The 21,833-nt window shown below is 42.5% G+C and overlaps 1 protein-coding gene across 3 annotated transcripts in view; it reads left to right on the top strand.

Annotated features, from left to right (window-relative positions):
* The window catches only part of CAMTA1 (calmodulin binding transcription activator 1), a 248,156-nt gene that overhangs the window by 65,183 nt on the left and 161,140 nt on the right, over positions 1-21,833 (top strand). For 2 of the 3 annotated variants that reach the window (XM_070759048.1, XM_070759046.1), the window contains exon 2: positions 15,450-15,585. Coding sequence is in view for 2 of the 3 variants with exons in the window: in XM_070759046.1 (XP_070615147.1) it covers positions 15,466-15,585 (120 nt within the window). In the remaining variant the exon portion in view is untranslated. Of the gene's footprint in view, positions 1-9,145; positions 9,211-15,449; positions 15,586-21,833 lie in introns of those variants that run through there. The other variant, XM_070759047.1, reaches the window with a different exon arrangement.

A 21,833-nucleotide genomic window follows, 5' to 3' on the forward strand; every position in this document is an offset into this window, starting at 1 on the left:
CCACTGCCTACCTTCTTCCATGTGGATTTGGAACCATTGAGGACAACTCGTTGCGTGCGGTTGGACAGCCAATTGTGTTGTAACCTACCCCGTTTTTTTCTAATTTGTGGATTAGGAGGTTGTGGTCAACTTTATCAAAAGCTTTGCTGAAGTCCAAGTATATCAGGTCTATTACGTTGTGTTGGTCCACTGATTTGGTTATGGTCTTTTACAACGTGAGAAACTAGGGAGGGTCCCTTCTGAGTCTCTTTCTCTGCTCATTATGCAGCTGAGGGCTATGTGGTCTGTTATCTGACCATTCCCTTGACTGTGTCTCTTTTTGAGACTGTTAGGGTTAATGATTTCTGACAGTCTAAAAATGGGTGAACAGTGCAGTCAGGCGGTAGGAAAAGCGAGTAGAAGGCTTGGCTGCATAGCTAGAGGTAGAACAAGCAGGAAGAGGGAGATTGTGGTCCCGCTGTATAGAGCGCTGGGGAGACCCCATTTGGAATAATTCTGTGTCCAGTTCTGGAGACCTCAGCTGCAAAAAGAGATGGATCAAATTGAACGGGTCCAAAGACGGGCTACAAAAACGGTGGAAGGTCTTAAGCATAAAACTGATCAGGAAAGACTTAATCTGTATAGTCTGGAGGACAGAAGGGAAAGGGGGGACATGATCAAAACATTTAAATATCTTTAAAGGGTTAAATAAGGTTCAGGAGGGAAGTGTTTTTAATAGGAAAGTGAACCCAACAACAAAGGGGCCACTATCTGAGGTTAGTTGGGGGAAAGATCAGAAGCAATGTGTGAAAAAATATTATTTGACTGAAAGAGTAGTACATGCTTGGAACAAACATCCATCAGATGTGGTTGGTAAATCCATAGGAACCGAATTGAAACATGCCTGGGATAAACATATACCCATTCTATGATAAAATACAGGAAATAGTAGAAGGGCAGACTAGATGGACCAGGAGGTCTTTTTCTGCCATCAATCTTCTATGTTTCTATGACTCTATTTGACTCAGGAACTGGCTGGGGGGAGGAAACCCCAGTTTTTATTCCTCTTCGCGCCACTGTTCAACCGAGACTAAGTAAAAGAAACAAACTGGGACAATCTTAATTCCCCAGGATTCGCAACATCAACAACTATCAACCAAGAAGGATGATAAAGGATCTGAAGGTTAAACCAGGATGGTGATTGAGAGAACTGACATTGTTTAGTATGAGAAAGAGAAGGACCAGGGGTGACATGATAGCATCTTCCAATTCTTGAGATATTGGAAGACTGCTATCATCTCTCCCCTAGTCCTTCTTTTCATCAGAGTACAGTAGAGTAGGATGGAATAGAATAATAAAATAGAGAAGAGAAGATAAACATAGATCCATCTTAAGATTAAATACAGTAAATCGTATTAGGGCAGACTAGATGGACCAGGAGGTCTTGTTCTGCCGTCAATCTTCTAGGTTTCTAAGAATCTTGCAAGTGTGAAAGTACAATTCTCCTGCTGTCTCCTTTACTGCCTGAGAAACTAGGGAGGGTCCCTTCTGAGCTTTTTATTCCTTCCAAAATCCAGGGGCAGGCCATGGAGTCTCTTATCTGACCATTCCCTTGGTTATACCTCTTCTTCTCATCTCCCAAGGTCCTTGTCACCTAGCCCCCCAAGAAATCTTGCAAGTCTGAAAGTACAATTCTCCCAAGGTCTCTTTCAGAGCCTGAGAAACTAGGCAGGGTCTCTTTCTCTATTCCTTATGCAGCTGTGGGCTCAGTTGACTGTTACATGACAATTGCCTTGGTTGGGTCTTTTTTCCTGGTCTCCCAAGGTCTTTTCTGCTTGCTACGAGAACCTTGCAAGTCCGAAAATACAATGACCTATCCAGATTCCTAAGAGGTCAGTAAGGGGCGAGTACAAGTGCACTAGAGTGCCTTCTGTCCCCAGTCCTATTGCTCTCCTATATCTCCTATACCTTTCTTCTATTCCTATATCTCTTCTTCTATTCTTTCATTGATATGTTCTATTACTATATCTTCTTTTCTATTATTTCTTAGATATATTTTACTATGAGTATCTCCTCTATAACCTTCATCATGTATTTTACTATGTGTACTGTATATAGATATATACCCACTAAAACCCACATTGTGTATTGGACAAAATAAAATAAATAAAATAAATAAAATAAATAAAATAAATAAAATAAATAAAATAAATAAAATAAATAAAATAAATAAAATAAATAAAATAAATAAAATAAATAAAATAAATAAAATAAATAAAATAAATAAAATAAATAAAATAAATAAAATAAATAAAATAAATAAAATAAATAAAATAAATAAAATAAATAAAATAAATAAAATAAATAAAATAAATAAAATAAATAAAATAAATAAAATAAATAAAATAAATAAATAAAATAAATAAAATAAATAAAATTATCCCGTTGTCTCCTTTACAGCCTGAGAAAGTAGGGACGGTCCCTTCTGAGCTACTTTCTTCGCCCGTTATGCAGCCATGAGTTACGCTGTCTCTTATCTGTTTGTTCCCATGGCCGAGTCTCTTTTCCCTATCTCCCACATACTACTACCAGAATCTTGCAAATCTGAAAGTACAAATCTCCCGCTATCTCACCCCAAAAACTAGGGAGGGTTTCTTTCTTTGCCCATTAGGCAGCTCTGAGCTATGTCGTCCATTCTTCTTCTTCTTCTTCTTCTTCTTCTTCTTCTTCTTCTTCTTCTTCTTCTTCTTCTTCTTCTTCTTCTTCTTCCTCTCCTCCTCCTCCTCCTATTCCTCCTCCTCCTTCTCCTCCTCTTCTTCTTTTCTTCTTCTTCTCCTCCTCCTCCTCCTCCTATTCCTCCTCCTCCTTCTCCTCCTCTTCTTCTTTTCTTCTTCTTTTCTTCTTCTCCTCCTCCTCCTCCTCCTCCTCATTATTATTATTATTATTATTATTATTATTATTATTATTATTATTATTAGGATTTGTATGCCACCCGTCTCCGAGGACTCGTTCTGTTCATTCCCTTGATAGCACCTCTTTGGTTCATCTGCCAGCATCGTTACCACAAGGTTGTAAGTTGAGAAGTACTTTAAAACAACCTGATGTTCTTTTTCTGGTGTTTTGTTTGTTTTTGTTCCGAGAAAGATTTTTATTTTGGGCTGGGGTTTTTGTGTCTACATTGAACTGCACGTCTTCCTTTCCAAATTGAGAGGCCCATTAAATCCGATCCCTATATAAACCAGTGACCACAAAAATACCAGTAATTAACAGAAATGTAACAATAAAGGGTGTGAGATATGATAGTCAACAAAGAGGTTGACTTGTCTCTGCTCCTTCTCTTTCTCTTTTCTTCTTCTCTTTCCTCCTTTCTTTTTAACTCTTCTTTACTTTTTTCTTTTTATTTTATTAATGCGTTTATACCGTTCTCTCCTTTCTATTCAATTAAGACATTAACCACCTATTATGGTAGAGGTTTAATGCAAAAATTATATATAGTGGTACCTCTGCTTAAGAACTTAGTTCATTCCGTAACCAGGTTATTAAGAGGAAAAGTTTGTTAAGAAGAAGCAATTTTTTCCATAGGAATCAATGTAAAAACAAATAATGTGTGCAATTGTGGAAACCACGGGGAGGGTGGAGGCCTTGTTTCCTCCCAGGAGATTCCTAGAGACGCCCCACAGAGGCTTCTCCCCACCTTTTCCAACCCTGTTTCCTCCCAGGAGATTCCTAGAGAGGCCCTCTGGAGGCTTTTCCCCACCTTTTCCAGCCCTGTTTCCTCCCAGGAGATTCCTAGAGAGGCCCCACAGAGGCTTCTCCCCGCCTTTTCCAACCCTGTTTCCTCCTAGGAGGTTCCTAGAAAGGCCCCATGGAGGCTTCTCCCTGCCTTTTCCGGTTATAGTTTCGGAGGCTCGGGTTTCTAAGTGGAAAATGGTTCTTGAGAAGAGGCAAAAAAATCTTGAACGCCCGGTTCTTATCTAGAAAAGTTCGTAAGTAGAGGCGTTTGTAGGTAGAGCAACCACTGTATTTGTATTTGTTTTTATATTCCTCATACTCAAATTTCTCTCTTCTGACAGTCTCAAAATGGGTGAACAGTGCAGTCAGGCGGTAGGGAAAGCAAGTAGGATGCTTGGCTGCATAGCTAGAGGTATAACAAGCAGGAAGAGGGAGATTATGATCCCGCTATATAGAGTGCTGGTGAGACCACATTTGGAATACTGTGTCCAGTTCTGGAGACCTCACCTACAAAAAGATATTGACAAAATTGAACGGGTCCAAAGACGGGCTACAAGAATGGTGGAAGGTCTTAAGCATAAAACGTATCAGGAAAGACTTAATGAACTCAATCTGTATAGTCTGGAGGACAGAAGGAAAAGGGGGGACATGATCGAAACATTTAAATATGTTAAAGGGTTAAATAAGGTTCAGGAGGGAAGTGTTTTTAATATGTGAAGTGAACACAAGAACAAGGGGACACAATCTGAAGTTAGTTGGGGGAAAGATCAAAAGCAACATGAGAAAATATTATTTTACTGAAAGAGTAGTAGATCCTTGGAACAAACTTCCAGCAGACGTGGTTGATAAATCCACAGTAACTGAATTTAAACATGCCTGGGATAAACATATATCCATTGTAAGATAAAATACAGAAAATAGTATAAGGGCAGACTAGATGGACCATGAGGTCTTTTTCTGCCGTCAGTCTTCTATGTTTCTATGTGATTTGTGCATGTAGACACACATTTATTTTGGTGTTGTTCTTTCTTCAATAAAGAAACTAAAATGTTTTAATTAATTAATTAATCAAATCAATCAATCAATTAATTAATTAATTAGACCCCTTTGTGAAAAAAGGGGCCCTAAGTAGGAGTGGGCTTCACTTACGTTCGCTCCCGATTTAGAACTGTCAACTCGTGTGGGTGGTGTTTCTGCACATGCACAGATCACATGTGATGATGTCGGGCCGGTGGGTGGAGGCTCCCACCGTTGTTTCCAGTTCCCCCGAACTGAAAATGAACTGTTCTTAAGCGGAAGGACTAGCTTTATGGGAGAACTGAGTGAGAATGAATCTTAGGGCTATTTTAAGAGGTCTCAGTTTCATGAGCTCAGAGCAATCTCTTTCTCATTTATTCCTCCGCAGAGTAAGCCCCTCCCTCCATAGCAACTCTGAGGTTACAATGGGTCGGCTCGGGACAATGGACATGGCTCCTGAACCTTTTTCCATTAAGCGTGCCCTTTTGCACTCCGATGGAATTATTTTCTGACCCAAGAAACTCGAAGAGAAGTGCAAAATAAATAAATAAATAGTTGGGGGGGGGGGGGAACATCGCCTTTCAACCCTGGGTGTTATTTATGGATGTGTTTGCTCAGGAATCGGATTTAATGTGCAGTTCGAAGAAGAACACAGAATTCAGCCGAAAACAAAACATTTCTCTGAGGAAAAAATAAAACCCAAGTCATTTTAAAAGGTAGTTCTTAATTTACAACCGTTTTGTTTAGTAACAGTTCAAAGTTACGCTGAAAAAAAATGACTCCGGACTGTTTTTTCCCCATACTTATAATTGTCGCTAAGTGACTTGCATTTATGATAGTTGGCAATGTCCCGGCAGGGGGTGTGGGGGTTGTCCCCTTTGATGGCTTTCCGACAGGCAAAGTCGATGGGGAAGCCTGATTCGCTTAAAAACCGAGTGACTAACTCAACAACCGCAGTGATTCGCTTAACAGTCAAGGCACGGAAGGTCATAAAATGAGACAAAGCTCACTAAACAATGGTATTTGCTTAGATGTGGAGATTTTGGTCTTTATTGTGGTCGTACGTCGAGGACTATGACATAGAACATAGAATAACAGCATTGGAAGGGACCTTGGAGGTCATCTAGCCCAGTGTTTCCCAAACTTGGCAACTGGAAGATATTTGGACTTCAACTCCCAGAATTCCCCAGCCAGCAAATGCTGGCTGGGGAATTCTGGGAATTGAAGTCCAGATATCTTCAAGTTGCCAAGGTTGGGAAACACTGATCTAGCCCAACCCTTTGCTCAAGCAAGGGACCCTTTTATCATTCCAGACTGAGGAATTCTGGGAGCTGAAGTCCACAAGGCTTCACCACTGTTAAATATGGAGACCCTTGCAGTAGAAGGTAGAATCGTAGGGCTGGAAGGGACCTCAGAGGTCATCTAGCCCAAGCCCCTCCTCAAGCAGGAGAAGCCTCTACCATTCGGAACAAAGAGCTGCCAATCTCTTCTTAAAAACTCAGCGCTGGTGAGCCGAGCTATTGTTTTACCTTAGCTGAGGCGCGGAAATCCGCTCTGCCATGTGAATCAGCTGAGGTTAAAAAAAATAAAAAGGAAGGCAAAGGTGGCGGTATTTGCTGATTCTCTGCACTTCTCAAAATGTCCACTACCAGTTCGCCCAAACTGGTATGAACCGGCTGAATACCAGCTCCTCATAATGCACTCACACAATCCCAATATTTTCCTCCGCTTCCATGAGAGCGTGCATGTAGCCCTCCAAGACCACCCTCAATGTCAGCATTGGTCAGTCGAGCTGTTGTTTTACCTCAGGTGAGGCGTGGAAATCTGCTCTGCCGCGCAAATTAGCTGAAGTAAAAAAAAAAAAATTCAAGGAAAGCCAGAACTACCGGTATTTGCCGGTTCTCCTCACTTCTCAAAATGGCCGCTACCAGTTCGTCCGAACTGGTACAAGCCAGTTAAATACCAGCTCTCCTTGTAATGCATTCACACAATCCCAATTTTTTCCTACTGCTTCTATGAGAGAGTGCATGCAGTACTCCAAGACCATCCTCGGTGTCAACGCTGGTGAGCTGAGCTGTTGTTTTACCTCAGCTGAAGCGCGGAAATTTGCTTTGCCACATTTATTTATTTATTTATTTAATTTATTTATTTATTCTATTTTATTAGATTTATATGCCGCCCCTCTCATAGACTCGGGGCGGCTCACAACATACAATAGAACAATTCACAACAAATCTAATAAATTTTTAAAAAAACATTAAAAACCCCATTATTAAACCAGACATACACACAGACATACCATACATAAATTGTATAAGCCCGGGGGAGGGGGGGAATGCCTCAATTCCCCCATGCCTGACGCCAGAGGTGAGTTTTAAGGAGTTTACGGAAGGCAAGGAAGGTGGGGGCAGTTCTAATCTCCGGGGGCAGCTGGTTCCAGAGTCGAAACCACCACAGAGATGGCTCTTCCCCTGGGCCTCGCCAACCGACATTGTTTAGTTGACGGGACCCAGAGAAGGCCAACTCTGTGGGACCTAATTGGTCGCTGGGATTTGTGCGGCAGAAGGCGGTTCCGGAGATACCATGAATTAGCTGAGGTAAAAAAAACCAAGGGAAGCCAGAGATGGCGGTATTTGCCGGTTCTCCTCACTTCTCAAAATGTTCACTACCAGTTCACCCGAACTGGTATCAACCGTCTGAATACCGGCCCTCCTCATATCACATTCGCACAATCCCCCAAATAGGCTCCGCTCCCATTTTGAGTACACCCGTTTCACGCTGGAAAGGGTCAGCAACTCCCTCATGAAATTTGGCGTCACTTGACAGCCACGGTGATGGATTGAAGAGACAGGAGATAGGCCTCTTAAATTTTCATACCTGCCCAGCACAGGAAAACTGCATCACCTCTGAAGAGATCGGTCTTTTCCCCGAGGCCTCAAATCGGCCAGCCGGAGTGACGAGGGAACCGTTTTCAAAGGCCACCGAGCCGTAAAAGAGAAAAGAATTTCCACATAATCACATTTAAGGATGTCTCAACGGGGACGCGCGATGATTTGATAACGGATAAATCAGGAAATATTGCCTATCGGAGAAATTTGGGAGCGAGAGGAGGTGAGAACTGGCCAGCCACAGGCTCAAGTCTGAACCTGGCTGGGTTTTTTTTAATCACAGAATGATTTGGAGATTCAAAAGCTTGATTTTGGGGAGAGAACAGAATAACAGAGCAATAGCGATAGCATTTAGACTTATATACTTAGCTCTCTCTAAGCCATGTACAGAGTCAGCCTCTTGACCCAAACAATCTGGGTCCTCATTTGACCCACATGGGAAGGATGGAAGGCTGAGTCAACCTTGAGCCAGTGGTGAGATTTGAACCACTGAACTAGAGATAGCAGTCAGCTGATGTAGCCTGTAGTGATGCACTCTAACCACTGCGCCACCCTGGAGGTCATCTCTAGACTAACTGTGCTTGAGCAGAAGAGCCAATCAATCAATCAATCAATCAATCAATCAATCAATCAATCAATCAGAATAGAGTTGGAAGGGACCTTGGAGGATCATCTAGTCCAACCCCGTGTTTGAGCAGAAGACCCTCCACCATTTGTGACAAGTGGCCGTGCAGTCTCTTCTTGAAAGCGTCCAGTGATGGAGCATCCACAATTTCTGAAGGCAAAGGGAGGGAAAGGAAAGGGGGAAGAGGGAAGGGAAGAAGGAAAGGACAGGAAGGGAAAGGAAAGGGGGAAGAAGGAAGAAGGTAGAGGGAAGATGGAGAAAGGAAAGGGAACGGAAGGAGGAAGAGGGAAGGGAAGGGATGGAATAGGAAAGAAAGGAAAGGAGGAAGAAGGAAGAAGGTAGAGGGAAGAAGGAAAAAGGATAAAGGAAAGGGGGAAGAGGGAAGGGATGGAAAGGAAAGGAAAGGAAAGGAGGAAGAAGGGAGAAGGAAGAGGGAAGGAGAAAGCAAAGGAAAGGAAATAAAAGGAGGAAGAAGGAAGAGGGAAGAAGGAGAAAGCAAAGCAAATAAAAGGAGGAAGAAGGAAGAAGGGAAGGAAAGGAAATAAGTGAAAGGAAGGAAATAAAAGGTGGAAAGGAAAGGAAAAGAGGAGGAAACGTGGAGGAGGGAAGGAAGGAAACAAAATGGCTAGCTCTGATGAGGTGAACAGTGTAATGATGATGACTGTGAACACTGGGCTCAGTGATTGGTGGAGGTTTTCCCTCCTTCAGGTAAGTCCACCAATCAGTGCAGCCTATTTGGCAGCCCCCCTCCCCTTCCTCCTTAACGAAGCTGGGTGAGGCCTTGACAGACCTGGTGGAGCATTCTGGGAGTCCGGACTCCTCACATGAGGAATTCTGGAAATCAAAGGTGACCCCTGAGAGACCTTTCCGGTGGGGGTAAAAAAAAACACCCCACACGAATACCCTGCCAAACCGCAGCAAGCAAAAATCTCCTCAGGCTTTTTTATTAGGATGAAAGTATTTTAACGGGTATATACTATTTTATATTGGTTTTATATTTTTATGCTGTACACTGCCCAGAGTCCGAAAGGAATTGGGCAGCCTATAAGTACAAATAAGGAAGGAAGGAAGGAATTTGTATTTGTATTATTATTGTAAGCTGCCCTGAGTCCTTCGGGATTGGGCGGAATAGAAGTTGATTAAATAAATAAATAAAATAAAGGAAGGAAGGAAAGAAGGAAGGAAGGAATACTACTTACTGTTCTGTATCTATTTGTATTTGTATTTATATTATTATTGTAAGCTGCCCTGAGTCCTTCAGGATTGGGTGGAATAGAAGTTGAATAAATGAATGAATGAATGAATGAATAAAATAAATGAAGGAAGGAAGGAGGAGGGAAGGGAGGAAGGAAAGAAAGAAAGATGCATGGGGGGAGGGAGGGAGGGAGGAAGAAGAGGGAGAGAAAGGAGGGAGGGAGGAGAGGTGTATTGTATGAAAGAAACAAAGTAAGTAAGGAAGGAAAGAAAGAAAGAAAGAAAGAGTCAGGGAGGGAGGAAGGAAGAAGAGGAAGGGAAGGAAGGAAGAAAAGAAAAAAAGAAAGAAAGAAAAAGAAGCAGGGAGGGAGGAAGGAAGGAGGGGGAAGGAAAGAAAGAAAGAAAGAAGAGGCAGGGAGGGGAGGGAGGGAGGAAGAAGAGGGTGGGAAGGAAGGAAGGAAGGAAAGAAAGTATCAATAAGCCTCAAATCCACATTTCAGAGACAGGGGCCACATTTTGGACCCCCCCCCCCATGTTCTCTGTGGGAGAATTTAAAAAAAAATTTTTTTAAAAAAAATTTACCCTCATTTGCAAAGAAATTTCTCCAATTTGCAAAAAAGCTCTACGGGGTGCAAAATTGTGCATTGACCCTCTGCAAAAATTGTGCAATTTAATATTTCGGCCTGAGCTGTCCTCCTCCCACCAACTCAGGGCTGGGAAAAGAGAGATGAGAAAGGAGAGGAAAAAAGGGGGCGGCTTCCCTCCCCCCCCAAGAAAAATCTTCCTTGCTTCTCTTCCACATCTTGCGAAGGATTTACGGGTCCGAAGGCTGCCAACTCCCAGCTTTTCCGTTCCCAAGTTGTTTATGGCTGCAACCGCTGCTAATGTTGTTGTATTTCTTTCCGTGTTCTTGGTGCTCCACAGCCAAATTACTGTGACTAATGTACTTCTATAAATTTCTGTAACCATCTTCAGCAGCGGCTGTTGGAGGATGAAGCACCCACAGATTTTAAGGAAGGGGGGGGGGGAAAGATTGGCCTTTCTCCCTTCCCCTTTCCAAAATGTTGGGCCAAATATTGTCAAGTTTTTCTCCCCCTTGATATCAGTTTCCCAGGAAGAATAAAGCTGTTGGTGGTGGTGGGGAGCAAAGATGCAGAGAAATGAAGAGGGTAAGGGGGAAGGGAAGGTGAAAGAGGGAAGAGAAGAAGGAAAGGAAGGGAGGGAAAAGCAGAGGAAAGGAGGGAAGGGAAGTAGGAAGAGGGAAGGAAAGGAAAGGAAAAAAGAGGAAGGAGGGAAGGGGAGGACTAGAAAGGAGGAAGAAAGAAGGGAAGCGAAAGGAGAGAAAGGTAAAGGAAAGAAGGAAAGGAAGAAGGAATGAAAAGGAGAAAGAAGGAAGGGAAGGGAAGAAATGAAAGGGAAGGAATGGAGAAAGAGGGAAGGGAAGGAAAGAAGGAAAGGGAAGGAGGAAGAGGGAAGGAAAGGAAAGGAAAAAAGAGGAAGGAGGGAAGCGGAGGACTAGAAAGGAGGAAGAAGGAAGGGAAGCGAAAGGAGAAAAAGGAAAAGGAAAAGGAAAGAAGGAAAGGAAGAAGGAATGAAAAGGAGAAAGAAGGAAGGGAAGAAAGGAAAGGAATGGAGAAAGGGAAGGAAAGGAAAGGAAAAAGGAGGAAGGAGGGAAGGGAAGGACTGAAAAGGAGGAAGAAGGAAGGGAAGAAAGGAAAGGAATGGAGAAAGAGGGAAGGGAAGGAAAGGAAAAAGGAGGAAGGAGGGAAGGGAAGGACTGAAAAGGAGGAAAAAGGAAGGGAAGTGAAGGGAAAGAAAAGGAAGAAGGAATGGAAAGGAGAAAGAAGGAAGGGGAGAAAGGAAAGGGAAGAAAAGAAAAAAGGAATGAAGAGGGAAGAAAAGAAGGGAAGGGAAGGAAAGGAAAGGAAGAATGAATGGAAAAGAGAAGGAAGGGAACTGAAGAAAGGAAAGGAATAGAGGAAGAGGGAAGGGAAGGGAAGAAGGGAAGGGAAGGGAAAGAAAAGAAAGCTGGAAAGCAAAGGAGAAGGGGGGCGTTCATGTCACCCAAGTTTGAAATGAATCGTGACAGCTGCTTATTGGACAAACGCTTGCGCCGCAGCTTCCCCTCCTCTTGCCAAAAAGTGTGTTTCCGAGAGGCAACGATTGTCGAGCCGTATTTAAGGAGTCGGCATGAAAAAGGGGGATGAAAGATGGAGAGTTTTATCCTGCACCGACAAAGGGAATAGCATCGAAATCACGCCAACTGTTAGTATTCCCCCTTTGTGACGCCTTGGCAAAGAGCACGCTAGAAAGATGGCATCCAGTTTCGGTGGCCAAAAAAAGACGTTGAGACTCTGGAAGAGTTGCAGAGGAGAGCAACAGAGGATTAGGGCACTGGCTGGAGGCTAAGGCACAGGTATACTATAGGTAGTAATACCTGGCTCAGTAATAGTGAGAGGGACTTAGGAGTCATCTATCTATCTATCTATCTATCTATCTATCTATCTATCTATCTATCTATCTATCTATCTATCATCTATCTATCATCTATCTATCATCTATCTATCTATCTATCATCTATCTATCTATCTATCATCTATCTATCTATCTATCTATCTATCTATCTATCATCTATGTATCTATCTATCTATCTATCTATCTATCTATCTATCTATCTATCTATCTATCTATCTATCTATCTATCTACCTACCTACCTACCTACCTACCTATCATCTATCTATCTATCTATCTATCTATCTATCTATCTATCTATCATCTATCTATCTATCTATCATCTATCTATCTATCTATCTACCTACCTACCTACCTACCTACCTACCTATCATCTATCTATCTATCTATCTATCTATCTATCTATCTATCTATCTATCATCTATCTATGTATGTATGTATCTATCTATCTATCTATCATCTATCTATCTATCTATCTATCTATCTATCTATCTATCATCTATCTATGTATCTATCTATCTATCTATCATCTATCTATCTATCTATCTATCTATCTATCTATCATCTATCTATGTATCTATCTATCTATCAATCTATCTATCTATCTATCTATCTATCTATCTATCTATCTACCTACCTACCTACCTACCTACCTACATACCTACCTATCTATCTTTCTATCTATCATCTATCTATGTATCTATCTATCATCTATCTATGTATCTATCTATCTATCTATCTATCTATCTATCTATCTATCTATCTATCTATCTATCTATCTATCTATCTGATTTTTATGCCTCCCTTCTCCTTAGACTCAGGGCGGCTTACAAACATGTTAGCAATAGCACTTTTTAACATAACCAGCCTATTGCCCCCACAATCCCTTAAATATTGCAGAAAATACAACTTTTGCAATAGAGTAGTAAATGTCTAGAACTCATTAATTAAATTTGTATGCTTCCCACTCCCGAAGGACTCCGGGCTGCTTACAACAGTAGAAAAAAATAGTGTAAAAACCAGTTTAAAATCCTATTAATGCAATTGTGTCATGCAATCTTATTTTTACATTGCTTATTTGAGACCTAGTTTAACGAAAAGAAGGACTCATGCGCGGGAAGCAAATTCTCACCAGGGGATTTAATGTGTGAGAGATTTTGGCAATTTGGCAGAAGCAAAATAATAATTATTTTATTATTATTATTATTATTATTTATTGGATTTGTATGCCACCCCTCTCTGCAGACTCGGGGCGGCTAACAACAATGATTTTTTAAAAAATGTAACAATCCAATTTAATAAAACAACTAAAGACCCTTATTATAAAAACCAAACATACACACAAACATACCATACATAACTTGTAATGGCCTAGGGGGAAGGAATATCCTAACTCCCCCATGCCTGGCGACAAAGGTGGGTCTTGAGTAACTTGCGAAAGACAAGGAGGGTGGGGGTCGTTCTAATCTCTGGGGGGAGTTGATTCCAGAGGGCCGGGGCCGCCACAGAGAAGGCTCTGCCCCTGGGGCCCACCAAACGACATTGTTTGGTCGACTGGACCCGGAGAAGGCCAACTCTGTGGGACCTTATCGGCCGCTGGGGATTCGTGCGGTAGAAGGCGGTTCCGGATGTATTCTGGCCATGTAGGGCTTTAAAGGTCATTACCAACACTTTGAATTGTGACCGGAAACCGATCGGCAGCCAGTGCCAAAATCTCGCACAAGCGCATATCCTCTCGCAAGATTTTTTTTGTCTAACACAGTCTAGGTGTGGTGATGGTGAACCTGTGGCATGCATGTCACAGGTGGCAACACCAAGCCATAGCTGAGGGCACACAAGGCATCGCCCTATGTCGGCTTCAGTGCGCATGCACGCACGGGCCACCTGATTTCCGGCCTCGGAGAAATTTATTTATTTATTTATTTGTCCGATTTTTATGCTGCCCTTCTCCTTAGACTCAGGGCGGCTTACAACACGTTAGCAATAGCGCTTTTTAACAGAGCCAGCCTATTGCCCCCACAATCCAGGTCCTCATTTTACCCACCTCGGAAGGATGGTAGGCTGAGTCAACCTTGAGCTGGCGATGAGATTTGAACCGTTGACCTACAGATCTAGAGTCAGCTTCAGTGGCTGAAATGGACTTCCGGTTTGCCCGTTTGGGCCGTTTTTCGCACTCTAGAGATTTCGGGGAACCCTGAGGGTGAAAAATGGTCCAACGGAGCGGGCACATTTGTGGGGATGCGTGTATGCACAGTGGGGTTCATGGTGGGGAATTGTGTGCTGGCATGTGCACGCTAGCGCACTCCTGTTTTTGGCATGCAAGAAGAAAAATGTTAGTACTATGTACATAACTAGTTGGGTTATTATTATAGAAACATAGAAGTCTGATGGCAGAAAAAGAGCTCATGGTCCATCTAGTCTGCCCTTATACTATTTTCTGTATTTTATCTTAGGAGGGATATATGTTTATCCCAGGCATGTTTAAATTCAGTTATCAATGTACAGTATGTTTAAATGTATTATAATACTACAGTGGTCCCTCGATTTTCGCGGGTTCAAACTTCGCGAAACGGCTATATCACGGTTTTTCAAAAATATTAATTAAAAATACTTTGCTGTTTTCCCCCCTATACCACGGTTTTTCCCACCCGATATGTCATCGCCAAACTTTCGTCCGCCTTTAATAAATATTTTTTTTTAATAAACTTTAATAAATAAACATGGTGAGTAATAATCTAAATGGTTGCTAAGGGAATGAGAAATTGCAGTTTAGGGGTTTAAAGTGTTAAGGGAAGGCTTGTGATATTGTTCATAGCCAAAAATAGTGTATTTACTTCCGCATCTCTACTTCACGGAAATTCGACTTTCGCAGGCCGTCTCGGAACGTATCCCCCGCGAAAATCGAGGGAACACTGTATAGCTTTAAGAAGTAGTGCTGCAGTTAACCATAAGAGGGAGCCAGAAGCATCTCTCTCTCTCTTTCTTTCTTTCTTTCTTTCTTTCTCTCTTTCTCTCACTCTTTCTCTCTCTGATTTCTCTTTGATTACTCTCTGCTATTTCTAGTTAGTCTGTTATGCTATAGAACTGTGTGTTCAAATGATGGTTTAATGTATTGTGTAAGTAAGGCTTGTAGTATTGTTTAATGTATTGAGAGAGGCTTATAATACTGTATATGTATCGTGAGTATTGACTGATGTAATTGTGTATGACTGGGATTGTTTTTGGCTAAGCTATTTGCCAAAGTAAATAACATTTATACACTTAATGTATCTGTATTGTATTATTGAATTACTACTAGTATCTCTGGATTATCAGCGGGATACCTGCCACCTCCACGTTTCCTCTGTGTATCCTTGGTAACTCAAGGGTTACTGTGCACTGTTACTACTCTGTTACTCTCTGTTTGCCATCACTGGTCTAGGGCTTTGTCATGAGCAGGAGGCTGGACTAGAAGATCCCCAAGGTCCCTTCCGGCTCTGTTAATCCTACTTTACACAGCCCCCCCCCCCAATAACCGTGTTCTCTCCTTTTTGTCTTGCAGGCCCCAGAATGGCTCTATGATCCTTTACAACAGGAAGAAGGTGAAATACCGCAAAGATGGATATTGCTGGAAAAAGCGGAAAGACGGGAAGACCACGCGGGAAGACCACATGAAGCTGAAAGTTCAAGGCGTGGAGGTAGGTGGGCCTGGCTGGGAAACCCACCAGGACTTTTTCACCCTCAGCTTTGATCCAACGGATGAGGGGGAGATCCTCCGTTGACGTGGCTCTCTTGGGTTTCCCTGGCTGTCTTCTCCTGGGTTCTCCTGGTCAGGGAAGGGCTCCACCCACCGGTACTGGGATCACGAGGTTGGCGGGGGCTCAGGCGCGCGCCCGACATGTGTGTGCGCTCTCCCACATGAGACTTTGCTTCTGCGCATGCTCCCGAAGTGAAATCTCGCATGAGGATGCTTGCGCAGGCAAGACACATAGCCAGGGTGACACAGTGGATGGAGTGCAGTACTAAAAGCTGACTGTAGATCTGCAGGTCAGCGGTTCAAATCTCACCAGCGGCTCAAGATTGACCCAGCCTTCCATCCTTCCAAGGTGGGTCAAATGAGGACCCAGTTTATGGGGGGCAATAGGCTGACTCTGTTAAAAAGTTAACATGTTGTAAGCCGCGCTGAGTCTAAGGAGAAGGGGGGCATAAAAAATTGAATTAGATAGATAGATAGATAGATAGATAGATAGATAGATAGATAGATAGATAGATTAGATAGATAGATAGATAGATAGATAGATAGAGATAGAGATAGATAGATAGATAGATAGATAGATAGATAGATAGATTAGATAGATAGATAGATAGAGATAGAGATAGATAGATAGATAGATAGATAGATAGATAGATTAGATAGATAGATAGATAGATAGATATATAGATAGATAGAGATAGAGATAGATAGATAGATAGATAGATTAGATAGATAGATAGATAGAGATAGAGATAGATAGATAGATAGATAGATAGATAGATTAGATAGATAGATAGATAGATAGAGATAGATAGATAGATAGATAGATAGATTAGATAGATAGATAGATAGATAGATAGATAGAGATAGATAGATAGATAGATAGATAGATAGATAGATAGATAGATAGATAGATAGATAGATTTTTTCCCCTTCTGCACATGCGCAGAATTGGCAAAATCTCACCCGCGAAGCGAAATCTCGCATTAGGATGCTTGTGAGAGTGAGATTTTGACAATTTTTGCACTTTCTTTTTGTTTCTGCGCATGCGCAGAATTGGCGAAATCTCACCCGCGAAGCGAAATCTCGCATGAGGATGCTTGTGAGAGTGAGATTTTGACAATTTTTGCACTTTCTTTTTGTTTCTGCGCATGCGCAGAATTGGTGAAATCTCGCCCGCGAAGCAAAGTCTCACACAAGGATGCTTGTGCAGGTGAGAATTTGGCAATTTTCACCTATTTTTTTTGTTTCTGCTCAGAATTGGTGAAATCTCACCTGCCTGAGCATCCTCGTGCGAGATTTCACTTCGGGCGCATGCGCAGAAGCAAAACCTCATGCAAGGGCCATGTGCACATGTGTCGGGCACACGCCTGTGTGAGACTTGGCTTGTGCGCATGCATCCAGAGCAAAATCTTGCACAAGGATGCCGCCACGGGTGAGATTTTTGCAATTTTCGCCTTTTTTTGTTTTTAGATTTAGATTAGATTTATTGGATTCATATGCTGCCCCTCTCCGCAGACTCGGGGCGGCTCACAACAATAGTAAAAAAAAAAACAGTACATAGTGACAAATCCAATGCCCACCAATCCAATTACAATTTTAAGTTAAGAAATTCATAAAACAATCCCAATATATATAAAAAACAAGCACACAACCAATCAAATGGCAAAACAATTTCCGGTCACAATTCAAAGTGTTGGTTATGACCTTTAAAGCCCTTCATGGCACTGGACCAGAATATCTCCGAGACCGCCTTCTGCCGCACGAATCCCAGCGACCGATTAGGTCCCACAGAGTGGGCCTTCTCCGGGTCCCGTCAACTAAACAATGTTGGTTGGCGGGCCCCAGGGGAAGAGCCTTCTCTGTGGCGGCCCCGACTCTCTGGAATCAACTCCCCCCAGAGATTAGAACTGCCCCTACTTTCCCTGCCTTCCGTAAACTCCTTAAGACCCACCTTTGTCGTCAGGCATGGGGGAACTGAAACACCTCCCCCGGGCATGTACAATTTATGCATGGTATGTTTGTGTGTGTGTTTGTTAGAAAAATGGGGTTCTTTTTAAATATTTTAAATTATATTTGGATTTGTTATGAACTGTTGTATCTTATTGTGAGCCGCCCCGAGTCTGCGGAGAGGGGCGACACACAAATCTAAATAATAAAACAAACAAACAAACAAACAAACAAATAAATAAATAAATAAATAAAAACAACATGGGCAAGGGGGAGATGTTTTAGTTCCCCCACACCTGACGACAGAGGTGGGTTTTAAGGAGTTTACGAAAGGCAGGGAGGGTGGGGGCAATCCTAATCTCAGGGGGGAGCTGGTTCCAGAGGGTCGGAACCACCACAGAGAAGGCTCTTCCCCTGGGTCCCACCAGACATTGTTTAGTCGACGGGACCCGAAGAAGGCCAACTCTGTGGGACCTAACCGGTCGCTGGGATTCATGCGGCAGAAGGCGGTCCCGGAGATATTCTGGTCCGGTGCCATGTTTTGTTTCTGCGCATGGGCAGAATTGGTGAAATCTCACACAGGGGCCATGTTGGGTGTGCTCCCATGGGAGACTTCGCTTCTGCGCATGCACCCAAAGCAAAATCTCACATGAGGATGCTCACCCGGATGAAATTTTGGCGATTTTTGGCTTTTTTCCCCCTTCTGTGCATGACCAGAATTGGCGAAATCTGCCCCGTGTGCATCCTCGTGCGAGATTTTGCTCCAGACACATGCGCAGAAGTGAAATCTCACGTGGGTTCACGCACTCATGTGTCGGGCAAAATCTCACATGAGGATGTTCACGCGGGTGAGGTTTTGGCAATTTTCACCTTTTATTTTTTGCTTCTGCGCATGCGCAGAATTGGTGAAATTTCACGGGGGAGTGCACGCGCACACATTGGGCATGCCCTCGCCAGCATCCGGAGCCCACTAAAAAGTCCTAGCGGATTGCCGATCCCATTCGTACCAGGTGGGGCCCATTACTGCACCTGATCCTTTGTGGAATAGGTTTCACTTGGTTTTGCCGACCGTTTTCTTCTGATGTCGCTTCGCGCAGTGGGAAGCAAAGATATTTATATTCCCGTGAGATTGGGAGAAGATTCTCCGGTTTTATTGATTTGCTTACGTCATTGGCGAAGCTAACGGGATCCAAAATATGGAAATGTGACTCTTTTTTTGGTGGTGTCTTATCAGTCGATCTCTTAGCTCTGCGTTTTCTCCATTCCGCTTCTGGGTGGATTTTTCCCTTGTGGCGTCATGCAATTTTTATTTTTTTTTAAGCTTTCCTGGCAAATCGTTTTTAAAACCGTTTGCTTAGCAGATAGGACGGAATAATAAAAAGATTTGTAACGGCGGAAAGTCTTTTATTTTTCCGATTGTCATTGCAAATGATGTTTCCAGGGCAGGTAAAGTTACAAACCCACCAGGTTTGGGGGTTTTTTTCAGTGCTGTGGGATTTAAGTAACAGAGTTATGTCTGAGGAATAGCGAGAACGCTTCTTTAAAAAAATGATTTTGGCCTGCGGGGTGCATGTATTGTAAGAATTTTTTATTTTATATTATTTTATTTTTGCGCCGTACGATTCCACCTTAGCAGGAAACAACGCTGTCTCTCAGTTTTGATTGATCTTGTCTCTTTCTCTTCGGCTGCACGGTTCTGACATTAAAAAAAGGAAAGAAAAACACACACCTTAAACACACAAGTACCAAAGGACGCATAAAACGTCCCTCATAGGTCTGCAGGTGTTGTTTTTGTTGTTCTTTTTTTAAAATTTCAAGCAATGTGTTGAGTTGATAATGTGTGTCACACCAAAATCCTCGGCTGGTTAGAGAACAAGAATGGGTGCCCGACATTGGAGTCGATGGGGTTAATCTTTCATGCTCTCTACATCTTCAAAAATGCTGAGCGCTTTGGAAAATGCCCAGGTTAATTGAACGATAGGGAGTTTTGCTGTGGGGAACGACCACACAACCACACCACCTACCTTTCCTGGAAAGACTGTGAGAAACAAGGCAGCTGCTGAATTAGCAAAGATTGGCGAGATTACTCCATGTCATTTGTCTGCTTCCTGTTCTGACCTAGGATTCCACAAACCACGAAGCAGACTCCTTGTGCTGACAAAATATCCCCTTTTTTATTAAGTTGCTGTGAATTATTCTCATTCATATCCAGCAAACTCTTTCAAGGGTGAATTTGCAGTCACAAACCTTATCTGGCTCGGAGAGCTGCCAGGTCGATATCTTCAGATTTTGGCCAGGATTTTCTGAGAGTGACCAACAAATTAAGTGAATTAATTGCCTTCTGCAAACTAACTAACTTACTTACTTACTTATTGTATTGTATTGTACTGTATTGTATTGTATTGTATTGTATTGTATTACGTAGGATGAACTTGAGAGACAGGAGGAAGAGACACAGACTAGGCAATAATCAGATGAGAGGCAGATGAACCCCGAGAAGAAAGAAGGGTGTGGGAAGCATCTCAGAAGGGACCCTCCCTAGTGTCTTTGGGGGTAAAGAGGAGGGGACAGAAATATTGTACTGGTCTGTGGGAAAGACCTTGGAAGACAGGAGGAAGAGACACAGACTAGGCAATAATCAGAGAAGAAGCAGTTGAATAGCCTTAAGACCTATCTATGTTGCCAGGCAAGGGGCAACTAGTACATGCCCCCCTCTGACTATTAAAAGTTATGTGTGGTTATGATTGTGTAATATTGATTGTTTTTTTAAGATAATGGGTTTTAGTCATAGTTTTCATTATTAGATTTGTACCTATATTGTTCTATTGTTGTTGTGTCTTCGGAGAGGGGTGGCATACAAGTCTAATAAATTATTAATTAATTAGTTATTATTATTATTATTAAAGAGGAGGGGGCAGAAATAGTGTAATGGTCTGTGGGAAAGACCTTGGGAGACAGGAGGAAGAGACACAGACTAGGCAATAATCAGATGAGAGGCAGATGAACCCTGAGAAGAAAGTGGGGTGTGGGAAGCATCTCAGAAGGGACCTCTCCTGGTGTCTTTGGCTGTAAATCTATCGGAATTTCACTCCTACAACTCCTCGTGTGAGAAGACTCACTTCACTACCTCGCTTTGCAATGGTGGAATTTGGGGCCCAGTTTGATTGTTAAAGTCAAAGCCCCCCTACCTGTCCGCGAGACTTCAAAACGGACTTACTGCTTCTAAAGGCAGAATAAAAACCGGAGAGGAAGTCTTGCATTACGAAATATCATTGTTTTTGCAGCGATAAGCAGCAAAAATAAATAAATAAATAAATAAAAATTCCCCAAAGCTTTTGGGGGATGCGTTTTGCTGCAGTCACAATTCTTGCAACTGTGCAACCTCTCGCTTGTGTTTCCTTCCAAACATTATTTTTATTTACTTATTTTGTCTTCTGCATGTCACCCGAAGGACCAGGCAGCAGAGAGGAAACATCTGCTGGGGGGAAGAAAGTAACATTTTTAACGCCTCCCCCATTTTTTTTTTAAAAAAAGTGATTGCCTTGCATAATATTTCAGGAAGCGGCTTTTAATTTATTTTTTGCGTTAACGATCTCTCCTGGCAATTTTTAATTCCTTTGAATGCCCGTCTCAAAAATTATTTCAAATATGCTCTCCCCCCCAAAAAGATGATGGAAGATAGTTAGCGACCTCGGATATTTTCGGGGGTGGGGTGGGTGTTGATCCTCGAATTACGACTACAGTTGAGCCCAAGATTCACAGTCACTATGTGAGACATTTGTTAAGTGAGTTTTGCAACCTGTCTTGCCACGGCTGTTTTGCGACCTCTCTTACCTGGGATAGTTTCGGGGGGGGGGGGGGTTTCCTTAACTTACGACAGGAATTGAGCTTCAAGATTCCTGGTCGCTAAGTGAGATGGTTGTTAAATGAGTTTTGCGTCCTATCTTACCTAAAATAGTTTCCAGGGGGATCTTCAACTTACGACAGTAATTGAGCTCAAGATTTCCGATCACTGAGACAGTTGTTAAGTGAGTTTTGTGTCCTGTCTTATCTAGAATAGTTTCCGAGGGGGGTCCTCAACTTATGAATGCAATTGAGTTTCATGATTACCGGTCGCTAAGTGAGACGGTTGCTAACTGAGTTTTGCCACCTGTCGTGCCACAGCTGTTTTGTGAACTGTCTTACCTGGGATAGTTTCTGGGGGGAGGGTCCTCGACTTACGACCGCAATTGAGCTTCAGGA

This window comes from Erythrolamprus reginae, chromosome 8 (genome assembly GCF_031021105.1).
Source record: "Erythrolamprus reginae isolate rEryReg1 chromosome 8, rEryReg1.hap1, whole genome shotgun sequence".
Taxonomy (NCBI): Eukaryota; Metazoa; Chordata; class Lepidosauria; order Squamata; family Dipsadidae; genus Erythrolamprus; species Erythrolamprus reginae.